Source organism: Paroedura picta, chromosome 17 (genome assembly GCF_049243985.1).
Source record: "Paroedura picta isolate Pp20150507F chromosome 17, Ppicta_v3.0, whole genome shotgun sequence".
NCBI lineage: Eukaryota > Metazoa > Chordata > Lepidosauria > Squamata > Gekkonidae > Paroedura > Paroedura picta.
In genome coordinates, this window is record NC_135385.1 from 21,647,094 (window position 1) to 21,670,318 (window position 23,225).

Genomic DNA, 23,225 nt, shown 5'->3' on the forward strand with positions numbered 1-23,225 from the left:
GTGGAAGGGAAGCAACGCAGTCATGTTTTGGGTTAAGATAATTGGGAACGCAGCTGAAAAGCCAAGCGGGTGGCGACTGTTTTTGCATCAGATATGCTAACAAAATGGGAAGAGAATAAAAATACGTGTTCTCCTCTTTCCACCTTCCCCCTGGGCTTAACTTCTAAAGAACCAGGGAAAGAGTCTGAATGCAAAAAATGGCAGCTGCAGTAGGCTTGCGTGTGCCGAAAAGGTGCATTTGATGTCGCCGTTGATTCCAGTTATTCCTTTTTCCCCTCTCGTTTCTCTTTCGTTTCTTTTTGTATTTTACCTCTGAAGAAGGGGGCTTTGATTTTTTGAAAGCTTAGACCCCCCCCCAAATCTTGTGGGTTTCTAAGGACTGGACTCCAATCTAGCTGCCCGTTCCTCTTTGATTCCCCTTTTGGTGCATCCCTTTGTCCCTTTAGCCCTTCCCGTCATTTCCTGTGGCATGCCACAGGGCAGCACTGGAGCAGGAGAGCGGGGAAGCTGTCCCCTGCCTCTGAGCGTCTGAAGAGCGAAATTCTGACATTTTGCTGGAACTCCCTCCCTGACTCCTCCTCTCTGCGAATTTCTCTCTTGATCTAAATGGAATTGATTGGACACTGACTTCTCATCCCTAAAGAGGTTGAGCGGAGAGGAGTGGCTGGAAACTCAGCAAAGAACACACACAATGTAAAGAACGCCATCAGTGCGAGTGCCATGAAAGTAAAAGAACACCAGCCCACTTTATCACTACAGTGTGACGGGGCATTTAAGAGAGTCTGACTTGTGTTTGGTAGAGCCAAGTGGGATCTTGATAGCCGGACCTTGTAGGCCTCAACAGGGTCCTTGGCCTGCCGTGGTGTCCCCCAAAGACACGCCAGATCATGGGGAACCGTTTTTATGGGGTATTTTTAATTTTAGCTGCAGCAAAAATATGAATCACAGGGGACTCACGTCCGTGAAAACCTGTCCTCGAAAACAAAGGGTTGCAGAGCATTTTCTCCTTCTCCTTCATAGGACCAAGGCAATAATGCCACTCCTCTGGAGCCATCCCCAGTCTGCCCCCTAATGTCTCCAGGCTAGATCCTGGAGTCTTGCTCTCAAACCACTGAGGCAGCAGGGTCATCAGATCATGGCTTCTCCTTCAGGCTTATGCTAAACAGAGCATATGCTTAAACAACCCTCAGCATCGGGCACCGGCTTGTGCTCAGCTATTTGAAATTAAAGTTAAAGCGGCCCTTAATTTTAGTCATAACAGAAGTCCTAAGCATGACTGAAACGCACTCTATGAACCATTTCCACCATGTTCCATTGTAAGTAAAAGGTTGCATGGCAAAACCTGGCCAAGCAAGCTTCTTTTTCTCCCTACACAAAGAAACAGAGATTAGCACTTGGTCTCCAGTATGAAAGCACAGGATTGCTGTTGACCCCTCCTCAAAAAGAGGGCCAGGATGTAAGCCACTTTGGAGTCCCTACTGGGGAGGAAAGCAAGGTATCAAGCAAGCAGCCAATCAGTCAATTGTCATTTTTTGTTTTCCTTCTGTCTGTAGGTACTTCTTCCTCCACCACCAAAGCTCCTGTTATCATAATACCGCCAGTCAATATTAGTGTGGTAGCTGGAAGCAATGAAGCCACGCTGGAATGTGTCGCCAACAGCAGGTAATCCCACCAAAATTTAGAACTCTTTGTAAACAACAGGCACACCTGAAGCAGGACAATCTGTGCAATTCCAAGGGGAAAGATGCAGGATGGGGGTCCATTGTTAGCTGTGTCTTAGCCGTGGAGAATGCAGGGTCCCTTTGTCGACCTGGGTGGATGTGAAGGTTGTTTCCAGGGAAGAAGAAAACAGAATTATTTGTACAGAAGAAGAAGAAAACCAAAGTTTTATACTTTGGAGGATTAGGGACGGCCCACATCGGACATCATTAGTATCTAGCAATGCCCTTATTAAACTGTAGAACAAAGTTTGTGTCCAAGGGCACCTTTAAGACCCACAAAGTTTTGTTCAAGGCACAAGCTCTCAAGGTCTTAAAGGTGCCAACAGACTCAAACTTTGTCCCGCTGCTTCAGACCAGCACGGCTACACACCTGAATCTTATTAAATTGTATTAGATTAGATTTTTGGTCAGATGACATGGCTAAAAGGTCAATGTGATACATTAGAAGAGGAAGGCTTGCCCACCTCCTGTGGAGGAGTTTGGATCACGAAAGTCACGTATGTGCCGTCGAACACCTCAGGCATGTCGAGGGAACCCAGGGCATGTTGATGTTTCTCTTATCGCCATGAATGCAGCAGTTGGTGTGGGAAGGGCATGGCTTCCCAGAAGACACAAAGATCTCAAAGGTTCAGGAAAGGCCAGGAGGACCAGTTGATTGTCTCTTCCCTGGGGAAGCAGCCAGAGCTGGTCCATTCTGCAAACCTGATAAATATAATGAAACTCTAATAAAAGCACCAGCGTGCAGCTGAGACCCAGAGCCGTGGTTTATTTTCCCCTCCCTCCTTTGCTGAGGCCAACCCCATAATTAGCGCTTCAAAGCGCCCTTGCTATAACAGTTAAAGGCGCCTGCTGGATGGCTCTCGAGCCGTCCCCTTGCTTTCGAAGCGGGGCCGTTTTAAGACTCCAGAGCTGCCTCCGGATTTATTTCCAAGCGTCCGACATTCAATACGCCTGCAGCCCTGGAAGAGTTAGGTGAGTCATACGTTCAGGGTGTTATTACTGCAGATGACATAATTCACAGTAATAATTGGCGTGACTTTTACCCTCGTAGGCCCGCTGAGAAATTAAGTATCGCCTGGAAGAGAAATGGAGTCAAAATAACCAGTGGAGTTAGCAGTTTTGGGAGACGCCTCGCCATCGCCAACCCAACCTCTGCTGACATTGGGATGTACGTCTGCGAGGCGCAGTTGGGAGACAGCCCCGCCGAGCCAGAGAGAGCAAAAGCTTTCCTGTCTATCCTGGGTAAGGCTGCTTTATTTTATTGTTTGTAAAAACCGAGCCTTGAACAATAGGGAAGATGAACAAAGACTGTAATATTTTCCCTGACTTTACAGTTGTACCTTTCCCAGTGCTGAGGACTCCAGCCAAGATTAAGGTAACTGGCAGAAGGTAGGGACATGGGAGAGCGCCATTGACATGATGGTGTGATGTCACTTCCCGCACGAACCCGGAAGTGACATCATGTGCAGTAGAGTTTCCGGCTATTACTAGAGAGACATTCTTCAAAACCTGTATGACATACATTTGACCTGTAGATCTCCTGCTATGATGATTGAGTCAGCCAAGAGCAATTCCCCTGGAGAAAATGGCTATTTTGAAGGGTGGACTTTTTGACATTGTATCCTGCTGCATTTCCTCTCCTCCCTGAACCCTATGGCATCACATTGGCATTGAGTTCCCTCTTTGCCCTAAACTCCATCTTCCCCAGGATGACCTCTGCCTCTCTAGGAATTCCCCAAGCCGGAGTCTGTGGCCTAGATGAAAAACTGGTCTTTTGAAAAACATAAGGAAAGACGCAGTTCCTTTCTTCTTTGCAAAACTGGTTCCCCTTTTCATTCATGGCTCTCTTTCATTCTAGAACTTACTCTGTGAACTTTGATTTCAGATTTCATTATTTTATAGACTTTTATTTGGGGCTTTCTTGTATTCTAACAGCGGCTTCTTAGCGTCTTTCCTCTGAAAGAGCAGGGGCGCCTACCGTGTACTTATGATTTCGATTTAAGTCGGGAGTTTTTTTTTATTCCCTGCCGTTTTATGATGACTAATTTAATTTTGTGGCGGTACCACCAGAACTTGCCTACTGCAGTATTTCAAGCCCCGTTTCTGCCTGTGCAGATGGTCTGTCGGCAGAGCTCAGATAAAACAGGGGAGGGAAAAAAAACCCAACAACTTCGAGCATTAGGGGAACATCTTAAAAGTCATAATGACACCTTTGATGCGTTGCCCGATGCCCGAATTTTTAGATGTTTTATTTATTTCTTGTATCAGATCAGTAGGGGCTGGGGGTAAATGACGTCCAGAAAAGTGCTTGAGATACAAGCAAAGGGATGAAAAGAAATCAGTAACCATTTGGATACTTTCGTTAGTGCTGTTTGTGGAACAAGCCCCTGCAGGCATCTACTCTGCAGGCCAGCTCTGCATGTACAATTTGTTGCTTATGCACTTGGCCCGAAGCAGGTGGGGAGGGATCCCTAGCAGGAAAGGAAGCTAGCAGAGTCTCTGCTAATCCATTCAAAGGTCGAGAGCCCCACCAGGGCACAGAGCCGTTTCGTCATTAGTGAGGGGACCGAACTGAGGGGAGGGTGTTGATGAGAATCGAAAAGGATAGAAAGTTCCGCTCGCCAAAGGATGTTTCCTCCTGTGTTTCCTTCCTGGCCTGCATTATTAAAATCTGTGTTCGTAGCACTTAAGAACTCGATTATGACTGCCCATTTCTGCATGTAAAATATTTGCAATGGACGCCAACAGACAACGCTCAGGGACAACTGGCACTTTGTAGAGGGAAGCGGAAGAACGTTTTTTTTAGCAAGCTTGGTTCGCATAGAGATGTGCGTTGCATTAGTGGTTCCCAGTTTTTTGGGGATGGTAAGTCCACATTTACTTGCTATGATGGCCCATCCAAAGCTGGCCAAAGATACTGTTACTAAGGTCAGATCTCCGTTGCTGAAATACAGAAGAGAGGAATGGGAAAGTCAGGGTAGCCATTAGGGAGAGTTCACCTGTGACCCACTTGCAGAGGCTTCACAAGCCACTTTTGGATCCCGGCTATGGATCCCAGCCTCCAGGTGCAACCTGAGGATCCCCAGGAATGATGTGTCATCTCCAGACTAAAGAGATCAGTTCCCCTGGAGAAAATGATAGCTTTGGAAGTCCACCAGCAGCGGGGTCAGAACTCCAGAATTCCTCCCACTGCAGCCCTCCAAACACTGAGAATACAGTGTATCACTGCCCCAGACATAAAAATGTAAGAGAAGCCATGTTAGATCAGGCCAATGGCCCATCCAATCCAACACTCTGTCACACAATGGCCAAAGCCCAGGTGCCCCCCGGAGGTCAACCAGCAGTGCTAGAACTCCAGAAGCCCACCACTGTTGACTCCCAGGCACCAAGAATACAGTCCATCACTGCCCTAGACATAAGAAATAAGAGAAGCCATGTAGGATCTGGGCAGTGGCCCCTCCAGTTCGACACTCTTGTGTTGCACAGTATCCAAAGCAAGGTGATATCCAGTGATCCACCAATGGGACCATCTTACTGCCCCAACTGCATAAATCAGAAGCATATGTTGATCTTTTGGTCATATACAGTAACCCGTTCAACCACGCCAGCTCATAATCTCATTCTTTCACTTCAGATGCCAGGCCTATCTGGGCCTTAGGAGTATTCTACTGTACCATTGCCCTTCAGTAGACACAAAGCTGCTTTAAAGGTAAAGGTATCCCCTGTGCAAGCACCAAGTCATGTCTGACCCTTGGGGTGACGCCCTCCAGCGTTTTCATGGCGGACTCAATATGGGGTGGTTTGCCAGTGCCTTCCCCAGTCATTACCGTTTACCCCCCAGCAGCAAGCTGGGTACTCATTTGACCGACCTCGGAAGGATGGAAGGCTGAGTCCACGTTGAGCCGGCTGCTGGAATTGAACTCCCAGCCTCATGGGCAAAGCTTTCAGACGGCTGCCTTACCACTCTGCGCCACAAGAGGCTCAAAGCTGCTTTGTACGTAGTCAAAGCGTTGTTCTGTCAAGGATTCTCTTGTCTCTACAGGCAGGCAGCTGCTCTCCAAGGTCTCAGGCCAAGATCTTTCCCATCACCTTCCACCTGATCCTTTTCACCGGAGATCCCAGGGCTTGAACCTGGGCCTTCTTCATGCCAAGCAAGCCTCTTTGGCCAAGGCCACCCACCCTAAAACAGAAGACCCTCTTGCATAAACAGACCCACTAGGGCCAAGTGTGCCTGAAGTCCTCATACAAGACTTCATTTGTTGCACCAGCGATATTACTCACCTGTAGCTGCACTGCAATTTCCCGACAAGGGTGGCAGAACCTTCCCTGGGATGTCTTCATATAGTCCCAGGAAAGATAAAACCAAGGTGGTTCCAAATTCTGGTTTTTATTCACCGCAATCGTTTTACTCTTTAAAGGGTAGCTTGTTCCCGATCTCGCACCGTGCTGCTTTGAAGAAGATTTGCTACCGATTAGATAAGGCCGCATTTGTTCTGCTCTGGCCATCTGAAGATTAAGTGCTGCTCTCGGCAGGAGGACTAATTCTTAGACAAAAGCTCCCCCCCCCCCCCAGGACCTTTCATATAATCATTCTAAATAGCTAGTTTTGCACGGCTGTTTTAGCGGGAGTTTAGGAAACCCTGCCACTTCATAAAACGAACAGTGGTGCTTTTTAAAAGCCCCGGCCGTGGCTGAAAGTAAAAACCTGGGACAAAGGGGGAGAAGAGAAAGGCCCAGTTACAAAGAACTCAGGACAGGTTGGCTGTGGAGTGTGGGAGAAGGTGGGGGAGCTGTGCAGTCATGCTTCATCTCCATTGACCACACAGCGGAGAATTCTCCTTTCCCACAGCTACCGAGGGGCTCTCTGCCCTTTCGTGAGTAAACCTTCGGTATGGAGCAATCAGCTTGCATGATAGAATTGGCATCTCTTTGAATACACGGCCAGAATCATGATTTGAACTTGAACTGAAGGAGGACAAGGAGAAGACCAGTTGACTTGTTCACAGCAAGGAATCCACTAATTCAAAATCTGTCATAGGTCATTGCGTGGCATGTTGAGGCATCCTTGAACCATGAGGAAGGGTGGGAGAGAAATGGTTTAATAAATAATCCTGGCTCCAGACACAGCTTGGTCCATGGGGCATCACTCTCCCCCCTTGACCTTCATTTGGAAGCCAATGTGATCATAGGGGAAATGTAGGGATGAGTCATATGGGTGGAAGCCGTATTCAATCTGAGCAGAAGAGCGGGCCTTGTTTTTTCAAAAGCTAGGCTATCAAGGACACACAAGAGGACTCGTGTATAAAGCTAATACAGAGTTCTGCCCTTTGCTGGAAGTTGAGATTAACTGTAATTTAGAAAGGAAGGTCATGGGCCTGCAGCTTTTGTTAGGGAAAGGTCTGCAGTTATATATAAAATGATCATTTTTGAATGTGGACAGAAGATCCCATTGAACTCAAGTCTCAGACTGTATGATAAGATGTTCGCCAAGAGAGGAATTTCTGCATCATTGGCCTTATTGCCTGTGATTCTGAATAAAAGAGAAACAGTGTTTTGGCCCGGAATCCACAAACTCCTGTTTCTGTACACACATAGAGCCATGATGTCTTTGTGTGTTTTGGGGATAGGCTGGTTTCAAGTCAAAAATCAGACCTCCTTGTTGGCACGTAACCCTTTTTGTTTGTTTGTTTCCTTTCGGCATGACTTCTTTGGACCCTTAACTGGGATCGATAATGTTTAAACTTCAGATCCAGGATTCCTGCAGAACAAGGGATCTGCTAAGCAGCAAACAAGTGACAGGAAGTCACGTGGCATCAGAGTGACGTGACAGGATGTAGTGATGGCCACAGAAGTGACTGGCTTTAAAAGCTAAGGGTCTTGATCCCTGGCTTGAAGGCCACCATTTAAGATGGTTGATAACATGGCATCTGTAGGATGCTCTGTGTAATCCGAGGACTGAGCTGAGACTCGAATTCAGGAATGCCTGGCCCTGAAACAAGAATGCTCAGGTCCTATTGGCCCTTGCTAAGGGTGCCCTCCTAAATCTGATCTGCTCTTAACCTCAGCGATGGTGCTAATTAAACAGTAAATTGTTTGTCCCGACCTCATAAAACTGCCACTGCCACCGTGTTGCAGTCGGCATGTATAATTCTGCAGAGCGTTGCAGCAGTGCCACCTGGATGAAACTCTCGCGTTGTGTCCTTCCGTTCCGATCTGGGTTAATTCAAATCCTCCCGTGGCGTAATAGCAAACTGCCCTCGTTCCCTGCCTTTTCAATAATGTGGTCCATTTGGAGGGGATGATAATGGCCTTTCAGAGGAGCATTTGGTCCAGTTTAAGGCATTGTCAGTGTAAAATAGATGTCTCGTGGGGCAGGTAATTGGTTGTGGCAGCCTCTTATTGCATTTCGGGTCACCCATTTGGACTTAGGCCTCAGTGTTTAATAGCAGACAATCAGCCTCGAGTAACAGATGCTCTTGGCTTAGTTAAGGAAAATGACACAGCGGTCCCGGTGGATCTGTGGTGCATGTGTGGTTTTTCTTTTTTAAAGATTGCTACTAGTGGAAAAGACTTGCTTTGCAAGTGGTAGAAGTGTGGAGGATCAGTATTATAAGAAAGTTGGAGAAGCCATGTTGGATCAGGCCAATGGCCCATCCAGTCCAACGCTCTTTTAATCACACAGTGGCCAAAGCCCAGGTGACATTAGGAGGTCCACCAGCAGGGCCAGAACTCCAGAAGCCCACCCACTCTGGTTGCCCAGGCACCAAGAAGACACAGCATCACTGCCCCATGTGTAAGCACATAAGAGAAGCCATATTTGATCCAGCCACTGGCCCATCCAGTCCAACACGGTGTCACAGAGCGGCCAAAACCTAGTTGCCATCAGGATTCAGGTCCGCCTGTCAATTCTGGAGTAATTCCATAGATTTCAGTTATGAGTGGTGCCACACTTTCGATGACAGCCTTAATGAAGTTGTCCCAAATGGGCTTGGTTCGTTTCTGTGTCCTGCAGATCCCTCATCCCGAGCCACAGTCTTTTGCTTTCTACATCCTTGAGTGTTGGCCCTCCAACTAACTATTGTGGCTAAGGGATGTAGCAGCATCGCATTTACGTTTGACTTCTTCCTTGTTTGGGAGGCTAATTTCACACTGTTTCTGAGAGCCCTCAAATGAGGGAGAGAGGCTCCAAGGTGTGTTTTCTACCCACCCTGGCTGCTGACTTTGGTCTCAGGCAGAGGTCTTTTCACATCACCTGCTTCCTGGTCCTTTTAACTGGAGATGCCGGGGACCGTCAGAACTTGGGGCCTCCTCCCTGTGGAGCCGATGCTCTCCCCCTGATCCACAGACCCAGCCTAGTCCAAGTGTCTTTGGGGCTTTTCATGCACCTGGATGCCCTTTCTCTGCATTATCTAGTCCACTACACAGCTGAAAGCCACCTCCGTGCTGTTTTGTTTGGACAGCCGTCATGCTCTTTCAGATCAAAAGCCAAGGCTAAGTAATTAGGGTGAGCCCAACGTGGCTTTTCAACCATCTCCAGCTCTTTGGAGTGTGTGTGTTTGTGTGTTTCCTCCCCAATAAAAGTGTCACTTTATTCACAGCTCGCATACATAAGACTGTTTGTATTTAATAAGCATCATCGGCTTAAGCATTGGAGATCAATAACGTCTGGACATGTATATTATTAAAGAGCCGTAAATCCTGCAAAAGACCCGAGATGATTAGTTTCACTCTGCGGGTTAATGTTCGAGAGGCTTCTGCTTCCTGCGTAGCCTGGGAAAATAAATATTGGGAATGTTTTTAATATTTGCAAAGCACACGTGGTATTCAGGGAGAGGAGGATCGTGAGGGCCTCCTGAATTTCTCACTCCACATATATCTCCACAAGGGTTGCCAGACTCCATGGGAGGCCTGGAGAACTCCTGTTGTTGCCGTTCATCTCCAGATGACCAAGGCTGGTTCCCCTGGAGAAGCACGGCTGCCGTGGAGGATGGACTCCCTGGCATGGCGCCCAGATACGCTTGTATTCAAGCAATGCTTTCCAGGTACCAAGCAATGGTTGGTGAAATAACCTTGAACTATGCAAGGTCTTGGGGAAGGGAATGGCAAACCACCTTGTATTGAGTCTGCCAAGAAAACGCTAGAGGACGTCACCCCAAGGGTCAGGTATGACTCGGTGCTTGCACAGGGGATACCTTTACCTTTATGCAAAATCTGGTTGTTAGATAATGCCCAAACCCCTCTTGCTTTTGTGTTGCCTGTATCAGCACCATTTAGTTGGCGTTGTGTCAAAAGAACAAAGTCTAAGTATAGCAGCACCTTCAAAGATCAACAAAGTTTTATTCAGGGGGTAAATCTTTGTGGGCAAGCACACTTCCTCAGATACAATCAAATGGGAACTACCAGTTTATACTTACAGGCAGAGCAGCCTTTCCCAGCTATTATACCCTTGAGAAACCCCTGAAGCCTTCAGGCTTCAAGAAGCCCCAAAGGTGGCGTGACCATATAGAATATGGCTGGGAAGCAGAGCCCCTCCCCATCCCACCTGCTCCAGGCCCATCATGAGCCGTTTGAGGAGGCAGCTTGACAAGATCATATATGGTCACATCACCCGGTAAATGTTTAACAATTTAAAAAAAAATATGTACAAAATTAATTCCCACCCATTCAGAAGAAACCCCAGGGTGTCACACCAAAAAAAGCCTAATGTAGAGTTTCAATTAGCAGTGAATTAGTAAACATCTTGATGAAAATAATTAACAGGTTCAGAGACCAAACAAGGATAAGGAGCTCATTCCCTAGGGCCGAAGAGAGGGCTGCAGGCCCACAGATCCAGGGTGGCACCAGCATGGGGTGCCTCCCCCAGGCCCTCAGGACTTCTACCCCCAACTCCATCTGGCAATTGAGGCCGTATTATCAACTTGGCCTCTCCCACGTCCAAAGAGAGCGGTGTTCCAAAGTAAACTCCAGTTAAGTTTCTTATTAAAGCTGTTGGGCTATATCCTCGACGCAGATTTATTTTTGACGCCACGATGCTTTATCACCCGAGCTTCCGGGGATGGTGTGTGGATGCCGAAGTACGAAACGCAGCATTGTAAATAAAACCTTTATGGACCTCCCGGGATGGCTCTTCTAAGCTGAGAATTAAAATATTCTGCAATTCGCGCCCGTAAAATGAAAAAAGCGCCCTCTGCTCCGATGTTAATTTGCTGCGTGGAAAAACCCTAAATATAAATTGGCAGTTGCTCAGTGCTCTCTGCAATTCATATTCATCATCGCAGATCATTGTTGAGGCTGCTTTATGAGGCTGTGACTGAAAAGAAGCCGTAAAGCCGAAACAGGAGTCAAAGTAGGCCGCGGATGATCAGCTGGATTGAAGACGCTCACCCCTTGTCTGTGGATTGAACAACTGAGATCCCCTGCCTTGTCCGTTTTAACTCAGTGGAAGGTCTTTGCGCGATATTGCTTTGCTTACTTATCGCCTGGCCTGTGGGTGGTGTAGTCCGGAGATCCAAGGACTGTCGGGCAGCCAGGCAAGAGGGATTGGGAGGTGGTTCACCATTGCCTTCTCTCCACATCCTGACCCCTGGCATTCCTCCAAGCCCTTTGAGCTGCCCAATCCACATACTAGCCAGGGTCGACCCTGCTTAGCTTCTGAGATCGGCCCATTGCTTTCCATGCACAGGAAAATCCAGCTGCAAAAGCACTCTGAAAGCCCATCACCCAGCATGCGTGGAATGGGCCCTGGCAAGACTGGGTGTGCCTGGAGAGGGTTGGCCTCCAGGGAATCCCAGGAGCATGACGTGGAGGCAGGCCTGGCCGTTAGACAATCTTAAGACCTCCTGGCTACACTACACACATGCCATATGAGAAATAAAATAAGCACAAAGCATGGCAGAGCTTGAGACCCTCGGCTGAATTTGACAGGGATTCCTGTTGCCATTTGTCATAGATGTATATATTCTGTCAGTGACCCTCCTTGTCTGTCTTTCCTTAAGAGACGCCATATTTTACTGCTGAACCAGAAAGCCGGATTGTGGCCGAGGCGGAGAAGACAGTGGATATCCTGTGTCAGGCAATGGGTAAGTCTGAACCAGCCGCCGTGCTTGTGTGTTTGCTTCCCTCCCCGCCCCATTTGTACGGTTTCATATTCATTTTTTAAATGTCAGTTTGTGTAACGGCAAGGAGCGCGGTGCAAAAGACGTGCGCCAAGCTCATCCGCTGGCAGAAGGGCTCCTGCTTCTCATGCGTGCTCCCGGCCTGGAAAAGATCAGCTGGAGAAACACGGTTGGCCAAACAGGATTAGCGGCTCGAGCCGAGCAAGTTAATGGGAACGAAACGGCGGCTCTGGGACCCATAACTCGGGATGCGGAGAAACAATCAATAATTGCAACAGTTAAAGCTTCTTGTTTCTAAAAATGATGGAGCCTTTTACAGTGAGAGGGGAAATGTCAGCTGCAGAGGCTTTTTCGAGTGGAGCTACACCACCGCGGTGGAGCTGTGTCGGTCCGATCTTAATTGGAAGGGCTTTTTGAACTCTACCGAAGCCATCAAAATATATATAATTCCACTTAGAATGAATTGCCTTTCCCAGACCTAATGCTACGGAAGCAGGCAGGTACTGTCCAGTCGACAGCCAATTAAAAAACTCCCAACAGGTAATCCAGCGAGCAGGATAGGAAGGGAAACCAAGACAGAATTGAGCCTGTGTGGATTTGGGCCTCTGACCTGGGGCCCCTTTGTGCATTATGTTACCCCAAAACATAAAGTTTACAAACATAGGTATTGGATACTCATTGGGGAGTCAAAATTTGCAGCAGCTTCCCAGAGGACCACCTAATGACAAATGGGGCTGCCAGCTCTGGGTTGGGAAATATTAGAGATTTTGGCGGTGGAGCCTGAGAAGGGCAGGGTTTGGGGAGGGGACACACATCAGCGGGGTATAACGTCTTAGAAATCCACCTTCTAAAGCATCCATTTGCTCCAAGGGATCTCTTTCTCCTGGAGACCAGTTGCAATCCTAGGAAATCTCCCACCAGTCCCTGCGAGGCAAGCCTGGCCACAGACCACCACCCTTGAAAGCTCCAGGGGGTGACAAGTAACCCCGGGTATCTGAGAGACCTTGGTAACCAGATCATAAACATCTGGGAGGTTTCAATTTTTTTTTTTTTTACCTTTCCTGCAGGCTTCCTTGGCACAAAATCCACTGACGCAATCTTTGTGCTCTGTGAGTACAAGAGACAAAAATTAAATTTACTCAGCGGAACACGATTAACTATAAATAAAATTACAACTTGTAAGGGCCAGCTTTTTACTTAGCTAGAAAAGGATCTTCGGCTCCTCGGTGGCAAATTCCATTTCCTGCTTCTCAGCAGCAATTGAAGTTTTACATTCGTATAATGCAATGTGTTTTTCTTTTGCATCGCCCACACAAACATCCCAACAATTATTTGGATTCTTTAATGTCAGCGATGCTGTGGGCGGGGTCTCCGAGTGTTCGCCCAGTTGGAATCCTTGTCTGTGTTAAACTATGCAAGATCTGTAGTATGCATGAATCAAAAGCCCATGAAGAATGCCCTGCAGGGGGCATTGGAGAAGATGTCTATTTAGCATAGTTCCTGATATTTTTCAAATATTCTCCTCCTGTGTCCTGATTGGCTCAGAGGGAGACTGTCTTAGGTCTCTTCTCAAGACTCAAGAAGAATATGGGCGCCAGGAAACATACTGGTAGTTGCCAGTCATAGCACGCAGTGGTTAAAACATGGCGCCTCTCTTCAGAGCTCCCTAAATGCGGAGAAGCGTAAATAAAACGATCGGTTTTGCAGGTTCGTTAGAACTGTGAAGACAGTTCTCCCAGTGATGATATGATTAAAACATTTGCTAACATCTTAAGCGGTCAGAGAGGATTTGAAAAACAGTACAGAATCGCCAGAGTTCTTTTTAATTGTTTGTTTTGTTTTGTTGCCGCGTTGTTTTTCTTACCAAATCTAACGGGAGCATCGTTGTTTGAGTTTCAAACCGTTTCCCGCATCCGCCGTCTGGAGGACGATTCCGTTTTTGCATCATCTGTTTCCTCATTACTGGGCGGTAATTTGTGCTTGCCCCGGGGGGGTGGTTTTGAGAGACGCACAGCATTTGCACCGAGAATTTGGACAATGAGACACGTACACAGATTTTGTCGATGGGGCTGCTGGTGTGAAATTAGAATTGTGTGCCTTTCACAGTGGGCGCCGCGTATCTGCTCAGCGTCAAACAAGCACATGTTGCATGCAAAAGGAGACGATTCTCTCAGGCTATGAGATGGCTTTATTATTCATGCAAAAATGGAAGCGAGCTTCGAACGCGATTTCACAAACTGATTGCATCCTGGTACGGAAACATAATTTGACGGCCGAACACTCTCCCTTGCCGACTTAAAAAAAAAAAAAAGCGTGGCTTTTTCCGCATTTGTCCGTATATTCTTCAGTGAAACAATGTTGCTTCCGTTCTGTGCTGGGACGTTGGGGGAAAGTTGCAGGTTATTACAGTCCTGAATGTTTACATTTTTGGAGTTGCCTGTTGTAGCGTTTCAAATTTGATTGACCACGACAGGTTAAATTGACTGGCTAGGCTCACAATAAGAGTGGCAGCTACTCTGCTTCCAGTGTGCCAACATGAAGACTTGTTCCAAGAAGCATTTAGAAAACTGGTCAAATCCAGTGACAGGTAATTGCTTTAATCCAGTATTCCGCATTGGTTCAGACCGGGCAGTCGATGGGAAGCTATGCCAGGTCTCCACAATATGGTGTCCGCTGATCCAACAGCACCCACTGATGCCTTTCCTCATACCCGCCACTTTTTAGAAAGTGGGTAAGGCCAGACGGTAATTTTGCTTAGCAATGCTTCTGATCTATCCAAAACTTGAAGGCATCTTAAGTGGTACAAACAAGTGGTAGGAATGGCCCATGTAAAGAATTCAGAGAATCCTGGTTATTGAAGAACTTTCATCCTAAGACATGATGCCTGATCCTCCACCATATTAGAGGGTAAATTTGGGGGGTTGCCATGGGAGGATCATGTATGTATATGTGGAGCTGAGAATCTTGAAACTGTGGAGCAGGTAATTTTTGAATGTCGGCTGTATAAACAAATTTGTGACTTCCTTATGGACTCTGTATGTTCACAAATACCCGGGACAGATAAAATGTTTTATCTAGTTAGAATGCTAGAAGATAAGAATCCAGAAATCACATTTAAAGTGGTTAAGTTTGGCTGACTGGCAACGAAGCTTCAGAAAAGATGGCTAAAACACAACGGTACTGCTCATACCAAAGTCATAACCTGTTTGATATAGCTAATGAATGGGATTTTGCCGTTTTCATGTAATGTTATTTGATGCTGTCTCTCATATTTTGCATGGTTTTTTCTATGACTGGTCTAGGACCATGAGAGAATAAATTCTGCTTATAGGTGTCGGAGATCTGATTGGATGTGCGGAATTAAAAAAAACACATTGGTTTGGCAGTGGCTGCTGCTATGTAACAAGAGTCTGCCAGTTTGTCTTCGAGCCTGTTGCATTCTACAGATTCGTCTGGCAGGAAGTGCCCATAATATCACTCAGGCAGTAGTCAATTAAACTGAAAAGGTAGTCAGATCAGGGCAACCTGGCATTTTAGCGGTTGTGGTTGTATCCCTCGCAATGATTCCTGTTCGTGGTCGCCATCATCATCACTGCTCCGTTATTGCCGAGTCACTGATGTGTGAGAGCAGAATAATTTAAAAAACCCAAAACGCTTTTGCAATGAGGGACGTATCTCAAGGAAAGGAGGGAAATGAGCAAACCGCAGTGGAAGTGGTGGGAAATGAGCAAACGCAAGAACCTTTTGTCTGTCTTCCATGCGCAGGTGCCCCACTTCCTGTGCTGGTGTGGTACAAGGACGCCGTCCCCATTCACAAGCTACTGAACCCTCGTTACAAAGCCCTCGCCAACGGGAGTCTTCAAATCCAGCGGCTGCAGCCCGACGACTCCGGGATCTTTCAGTGCGTGGCGAGGAACGAAGTCGGGGAGGTTCTGAGCTACACCTTCCTCGATGTTACCAGTAAGTCTTGGACCGCCGCAACACGACTTGAGAGGGAAGGGGGAGATGGGACAGGGGCACCTCCCACCATCACACCACCATCCACCTGTACCACCGTTGCATTGCCACACCATCTACTGTCGCACTCAGGCGGCCAAGGGTACCGCAACAGAGATCTCGAGTCTTCTAAAAAAGGTTGTGTTACTTTTTTAAAAGGTTAATGATGTTAATCGCCTGTGTTCTTTAGTGTATTTGTTGCAACTGCTCTGATTGCTAAACAAAGAAGAAGAGTTGGCTTTGGATACCCCGCTTTTCACTGCCCAAAGGAGTCTTGGAGCGGCTTACGATCACCTTCCCTTCCTCTTCCCACTCCTCCACATGCAGTCAGCTGGGCACCCTTGGGCTAGTCAAGTTCTCTCGTAGCTGTTCTCCACAGAGCAGTCCTCTTAGAGCTCCCTCAGCCCCGCCGACCTCACATGGTGCCTACTGTGGGGAGAGGAAGGTCCCTGTAAGCTGCTCTGGGACTCGGGTAGTGAAAAGTGGCAAATAAGAAACCAGCTGCTGCTTCTCCTTCAGTTGCAGCTTAGAGACTCAGCAAGATATTCACGGTTATGAGCTTTCAAGAATTGAAACTCCCCTTGAAGAGGATCATAGAGTTAGGACCACCAGGGTCATCTAGTTCAACCCCCTGCACAGTGCAGGAGCCCACAATTATCTACCCATTCATGGTGACCCCAATTTCATGCCCCCAACCAAAAATCCCCAGAATCCAACCTGGCCTAGAGGAAATTCACCTACCATCTCACTTTCGGAAACTCGTACGCTGAAAATATTGTTGGGTCCCAGAGGTGCTGCTGGACTTGAATCGAGCTGACTCCTCTGCCGAGGACGTGTTTTGTGGGCCCAGGGCTTGGATGAATGCCTTGCTGTCCCATGCCTACCTTTCACAGGTAGATGAAATGACAAAAGAGAGAGAAAGAGCCCTACCAGTGCTTGTAACAGGGGCAAGCAAGATGGGTTTTACCATGACACCAAAGGGGTTTTAATCCCCCTTCAACTTCAGCAATAGCAGCTGGGGCAGGATTGGTCAGGTCAGGTCAGGTCAACTCCCTTTGATTTCCACTGGGCTGTGATGTTCGAACCTTCCAGGTTTGCTGGGAATGCAGGTAGCCCATGGATAAAGTTCACCGTCCGTCCCCGGGCCGCCACTGATAGAGCTGGCCCTGTTTGATCTTGGCCTCGAAACCTTGAAAGGCTTGATAAGATGTCACAGTGGGGAAACAGGGAGGGAAGGGGGTGAGATTGGATGACAATCCGCTGGTTGAGGGTCCAAAGGAGACATCCTTTGGCTGACATTTCGCTTTGCCAACCAATATTGGCCTCCGGTTTCATTTCATCTTTTTAAAGGGCTCTGCTACGTTCCTGAAAGCAAACCCCCTTTTGTGTTGCCGCCAAAGCCCTCTTGCTCGTACTTGTTACGGGCACCGCTAGAATGCCTTTCTTCTTTCCCCATCTAGCTGATAATCCAAGTTTGGGAGAATTCCTGGGAGACGGGCAATGAAAGGTTACTGTCTCTTCTGAAAGGTTTTCATGTTGTTATTGCCGTGCCCTTCTCCGTTGCCAACTCCGGTTGCCATTTTTTTTTACGAGGCGTTCAGAGCTCTTTGCGAGAGATTCTCTGGAACTGTTGTCGCTTCCGTCCTTTTTATTCCAGATATCGCACCCACCTTTCTCCGGCCGCCAGCGGACACGACCGTTACAGAAGGGATGACTGCAGTTTTGCGATGCGAGGTTTCCGGGGCCCCCAAACCTGCCATTGCCTGGAAACGGGGTAAAAACCTGACTTTCCTGTTGGGAAATCACTCTTCGTTGCTGTTGTCCACCAGCGAGAAGGAGCTGGACATGAGATGCTTCACACACACCTGACGCTGTTTTGTCCCTCTTCGTTTCAGGGGGCCAGACTTTGGCCAGCGGCTCCATCCGGATCCCTCGGTTCAGCCTCCTCGAATCCGGTGGACTCCGGATAACGCCCGTCTCCCTGCAAGACGCTGGCAACTACACTTGCTGTGCAGTCAACTCCGAAGGAGACCTAAACGCTTCTGCCACGCTCACCGTGTGGAGTAAGGGCCCACGTTTGTTTTACGCTCCAATATTAATCAAGGCCTAATCAGTTCTCATTGTGCCCCCAGGAAAGCAATTACAACATTTCCATTTCACGGGAGAGGGTGGGGGTGGGGGGGAAACCCTGAATAATTTAATAGCCGTAATATGCGTGTTTTCGAGAGCGGGCTGAAGCCGATCCACCGAAAACAAAACAAAGCCAAACAGTATCCTCTTGTTTTGGCAGCTGTGATTGGGATAATTCTGCAAACTTGCAGGTGTCAGATTCGGCAGAAACCGAACTTTCTCGGTATTCAAACTCACAGATTTAATGGAAAAGGGCTAAAGCTAGGAGCAGGATTGGCTGGACTGCTCCTGTTGATGATGATAATCCGGGTTTTTTAATTGCTATTGTGTCTTCCTACTCTTGAATTGCAGCAAATGGACCCATGTTCCCTGAAGCATAAAATTTATTCATGTGTGTATCGCTGCATTGGTCTGAAGCAACAGAACAAAGTTTGAGACCAAGGGGCACCTTGAAGACCAACACAGTTTTCTTCAAGGTGTACGTTTTTCCATGCACGCACACACCTGTATCTGAGGAAGTGTGCATGCACATGAAAGCTTATACCCTGAATAAAACTTTGTCTTGCTCAAGGTGCTCCCTGGACTCATGCCTAAAATCACCACCTCCTTCATTTCTCTCTCTCCTTTAAATTTGAGATGGGGGCAGAAGGAATCTGTTTTCCGGATACAGGATTTTATGTCCTTAGGGGACAGTCCAAAGGGCTATGCAAAATGCTGACAGATAATATGTATACAGAGGCCGACGCCCTCTAACCCTGGTTCGGAAATCATGCGCTGTCCTTAGAAAGCCATCATAGTGCAGTGGTTACGAGTGGCAGCCTCCGATCTGAAGAACCAGGTTTGATTCCCTGCTCTTCCACATGCAGCCAGCTGGATGACCTTGGGTCAGTTCCAGTTCTCTTGGAGCTCTCTCGGCCCTGCCAGCCTCACAGGGTGTCTGTTGTGGGGAGAGGAAGCCACTCTGGGTCAACACGCTGGGTCAACACATCAACACGCTTGATGGCGATTTAAGGCCCTCATCAGGGTTTCTGACCCTGGATGGTGTTAATTGCCATTAGGTCAATGCTGCTGCCGTTTTCCGTAATCACCGCAAAGTGGGAATTGAGCTCTGACAAGAGGAGACGGTGGGGAGGAGGGAAACCAAAGACGCGCCTTCCAAAACCTTAATCACAGTTAAGAACCAGTCCCCTCTCAGCAATGGAATTTGCTCTTCTAATCTCGCACGACTTAATTGGAATCCGCCGGGAAATTAAGTCCAGATCGGGAGAGGAGGGCAGGATTCTGCAGTAAGCTTTTCTCCAGTAAACACTTGGCAGGGGGGCACAGATAGTCTCGTCTGCAATGACCCAAGACCTGACCTGCTGCCTTTGAAGGCCAAAGGTCTGCGTCAAGATGAAAGTTGCCGTTTTTCACCTGAGCTGTGGGTTACGTCCTTTTCAGATCGCACTTCGATCATCCGGCCTCCGGAGGACAGTAGCGTCATTAAGGGGACCACAGCTACCCTGCGCTGCGAGGCGGCCCATGACCCAAGGATTTCCATCAGGTTGGTGGGCTCCGTAGTTGTTTGCTTGTGCCGTTTGTTTGAACTTGATTCCGCAGACCATCCTGAGTGGCCTTAGGGGAGGCACTTCCCAGAGCCCAGTTCTGGCACTCAGGTGCCCAACAACTACCTGGTGGGGTTGTTGGTTGTACCCCAAATCATGTCAGTCCCATTCCCTCCCTCCTTTTCAACGGCAGCCAAAACCAGGGTGGTGCAGTGGTTAAGAGCAGCTGACTTCAATCTGGGGAACTGGGTTTGATTCCCCGCTCCTCCACATGCAGCCAGCTGGGTGGCCTTGGGCCAGTCCTAATTCTCTCAGAGCAGTTCTCTCAGAGCTTTCTCAGCCCTGTCCACCTGGCTGGGAGTCTGTTGTGGAGAGAGGAAGAGAAAGGTGTTTGTAAGCCACTTTGAGGCTCCTTCAGGTGGTGAAAAGCAAGGTGTAAAAACAGCTCTTCATCTTATATATTATTTACAATGAGCTGCGTTTCCCATACAACTTTCTATGATTTACTGTCTCGAGGTTAATACAAGTATGAGGAATTCCCTTTCTGTTGCTTTGACAGGGCGAAAATGTACATAAATGAAAGGTAACACAGATGGGAAGGGGGGTGACATCATGCACCGTGGAGCATGTGGGCATTGTCTCTACAGGAGAGAATTACAGAGACATGTATCTCCAGGGAAGGTCCCGGGAAGACAGGGAAAGGACAAAAAGAGAGATGAGGAGGGGACAGAGAGCCAAAACTATAGAGTTTCCGCTGATTCCTAGAGTGACCTGTTATCACTTCCCATTTCCCCCCCAAAGTAGTGTCACGACGACCGCATTGGTTTGCTCTTGCAGCCCGAGCGAGAACTGGCTGCTTGTGGGAAGCCTGACAACCCTTATGCAGAGCCAAGTACAAATGTGGCCTGTTCATCCGTGTTGCACAGCTAAGATGATAATGGGGAAAGCGGCGGCTTAGAAAAACCAAATGGCCTTTCCCCTTTTGTTTTTCTGACACGCAGGGCCTGAAAACAGAAAACTCAGTCCAGCTCACGCTGGCTGTTCTCTCTGCCAAAGCTCCTTTGTTAAAAAAAATCAATGGGAAATTTGCCATTGATTTCAGAGGAGTAGAACTGCCCCCTTCAGTTTTCTCTGGAGCACATTTTATTAGTATTGCAGGCCTGTCAGACCACTCCTGCATCCAAATGAGCCCCGGGAAGATGGTTAGCGAATGTCGTTCTTCTGTATAATTATTCAGCTCTGTTTTTACCATATAATTTCAGCACTTGATATTTCGTCATTCTTAACGAAATAGACAGCTGACTTTAACGGTCTGAAATACTGTGATAATCAGGTATATTTGGAAGAAGGACAACGTTGTCATAAATCCATCTAGCAGCTCCCGAATCGCCATCGAGACAGACGGGACCCTCATCATCAGCCAGACGTGGTCCGGCGACATCGGAGACTACACGTGTGAGGTCACTTCCTTTGGAGGAAACGATTCCAGAGTGGCCCGCATGGAAGTGATGTGAGTATTGGATGCAATATGGCGCATTAATGCTATCTGACTTTTTATTGTCTCCCCACCATTTTCAGCTTTCCATTTGATTGACACGCCTCTAGAGCAAGGGCATCCAAACTGGCTGCCCATATGTCCATGGACTACAATTACCATGAGCCCCTGCCAGCTGACAGGGACTCATGGTAATTGTAGTCCATGGACATCTGGAGAGCCCCAGCTTGGCCACCCCTGCTGAAGAGGAACATCTTCCCACCGTTCTTTAATTTTTGATTTCTGGTTGTTTGACACATGTCTGGAGGACACATCTCTAAGTAGTGTTGGCCCCAGGAATGCATCGAATCTCTAAAGGGAGATAGCCTGGATTTGATGCATTCCTGGGGCCAACACTACATAGTTCCTGCTTCTCATGCACAGCTGGGGAGACCCTGATGTTTTTAGTGTCCTCCCAAAATCAGACTGGGCTCAATCCCTGCAACTGCCCTCCTCTTCGTTATGAACAGAGTCTGACCACGGTCATCTACATGAATCACTTTCATATGCATTTGAAAGGGACTCACATTAATTTTAATTGCTTTTAGAGTCTGCTTCTGAGGGCTGTTTCACGAGGGTCAATTTAGGCTGCTGAATGTTTTTGTGTTGTTTTTATGCTCTTTTTTTGTTTAGTTTTTAAGGCTGTTTTTTTATTGCGGGTGGTTTTGATGCTGTTTAAATTATTTTTGCCGTGTTTTACTTCAGAGCTGTCTCGAGCAGGTTTCTAGTCCTTCAGTCCTCCTCTCGGAGTCAATAAATACACTTGGCTGAAATCCAAGGCTAAAAAACTGCTTCAAAACCAGTTGCCCACTCCTGTACTTAAAATGTTGCCTGTAGGGATTTCTGATACAGGTAGACAGGCATTTTGAGAATCGATGGGCTACTCCTTGAGCTGTGAAGGCAAAAAGCAGCGGCGTGTCCCTTTCTCCAGTTCTGCTCTGCAGAGGTGAGGTGGGTGGGGACTAGAAACAGGGCATTTTCAGCTGCTGCCCTTCACCTGTGGATTGCCCTTTCCCATCAGGCTTGCCTGATGCTGACCAGAGGGCCTCATGGGACAGTCTCAGTTCTCTCACTCAGCCCCTCCTACCCCACAGGGTGGTTGTCGTGAGAAGAGGAAGGGCAGGTGGATGTAAGTCGCTTTGAGACTCCTTTGGCTAGTAGCAAGCACTGTGCACAAAAACCCAACTCTTCTTCTTTGGACCGGAGCAGCCAGAAACCCCCCCCCCCTTAAGCTGTGACCCATCCACAACGGGTCCAACCCCCACAGCTGGCTGCCTGGAGGTCTTCCTGTCCCCCCCACAACCTGTTTCCTTTACAGAAAGCCAGGGTTCTTCTTTAACCTCCAACACATCCAGGCAGTTTTCCAAAACCAACCCGTGGCTCTGTTTTTCCCAAAGTGTGCTGCAAACTACAGAAACACCAGGGAGGACAAAGAAGACCAGCTCTGAGTGGAGAGCGTGCCACGTTAGAAAAAAAAAAATAATGAAGCGCCTGCAAATTTTCCCATTATTAAGTGGAGTTAATAATAGTGATTCTCTTGGGTGTATGGTAACAAAGCTCAAAATGACACCCTGTTAAAGACCCATCTTGTTGTGGCTCCCATCTCCGTCTGTTCCTCCAATTGCACTGACTGCCTCTTGCCGTTTGCACACTCTCTCTGTTTTGCATGCTTCGCCCAGGCAAGAACAATCGGAAAGAAGTCAGGCAGAAAGCAGATTATCCTTCCCCCCACACAATGGAGAGGGTTCTTAGTCATTTCCAAGCTCTCTGGTGGGCTATTATCCGGGGAAAGGGAAATTACCGCTGCATCCAAATTTACCTGCGGTGGGAAACAACACGAGCAAATAACAATAATAAAAACAGCCTCTTCCCTCGTTGAAAGCCACCATGCACGGGCTTTTGAAAAAAGTTAGAGCCGGGGGGTCCCCTCCCTTTTCGAGCCGGTGGGCAGCTCTAGAATTCCGGCCCAGGGTGATGGGTGCCACAAGGAAACAGCCTCGAGGGAGGTAGAAACCACAGAGGAAGCCCAAATGCGAGGGATAAGAGGGATGAATGGTAAGGAGGCAGGAGGAGAACAAAACAACACAGATGCCAGGCTGGGAATAGGTGGGATATGGGGCTGGGAGGGGCTTCAGTGGAGTGTAATGCTAGGGAGTCTACCCCCCAAAGCAGCCAGGGTATAAGT

At 47.9% G+C, this 23,225-nt stretch overlaps 1 protein-coding gene across 6 annotated transcripts in view; it reads left to right on the forward strand.

The window, feature by feature from the left end:
- Nucleotides 1-23,225, forward strand: part of SDK1 (sidekick cell adhesion molecule 1) — a 429,219-nt gene that overhangs the window by 247,409 nt on the left and 158,585 nt on the right. For 4 of the 6 annotated variants that reach the window (XM_077316210.1, XM_077316213.1, XM_077316214.1 and 1 more), the window contains 8 exons: nucleotides 1,554-1,662; nucleotides 2,773-2,963; nucleotides 11,717-11,800; nucleotides 15,602-15,796; nucleotides 17,490-17,606; nucleotides 17,728-17,895; nucleotides 19,403-19,505; nucleotides 20,840-21,016. In XM_077316210.1, coding sequence (XP_077172325.1) covers nucleotides 1,554-1,662; nucleotides 2,773-2,963; nucleotides 11,717-11,800; nucleotides 15,602-15,796; nucleotides 17,490-17,606; nucleotides 17,728-17,895; nucleotides 19,403-19,505; nucleotides 20,840-21,016 — 1,144 coding nt within the window. The remainder of the gene's footprint in view (nucleotides 1-1,553; nucleotides 1,663-2,772; nucleotides 2,964-11,716; nucleotides 11,801-15,601; nucleotides 15,797-17,489; nucleotides 17,607-17,727; nucleotides 17,896-19,402; nucleotides 19,506-20,839; nucleotides 21,017-23,225) is intronic. The other 2 variants (XM_077316211.1, XM_077316212.1) reach the window with 2 other exon arrangements.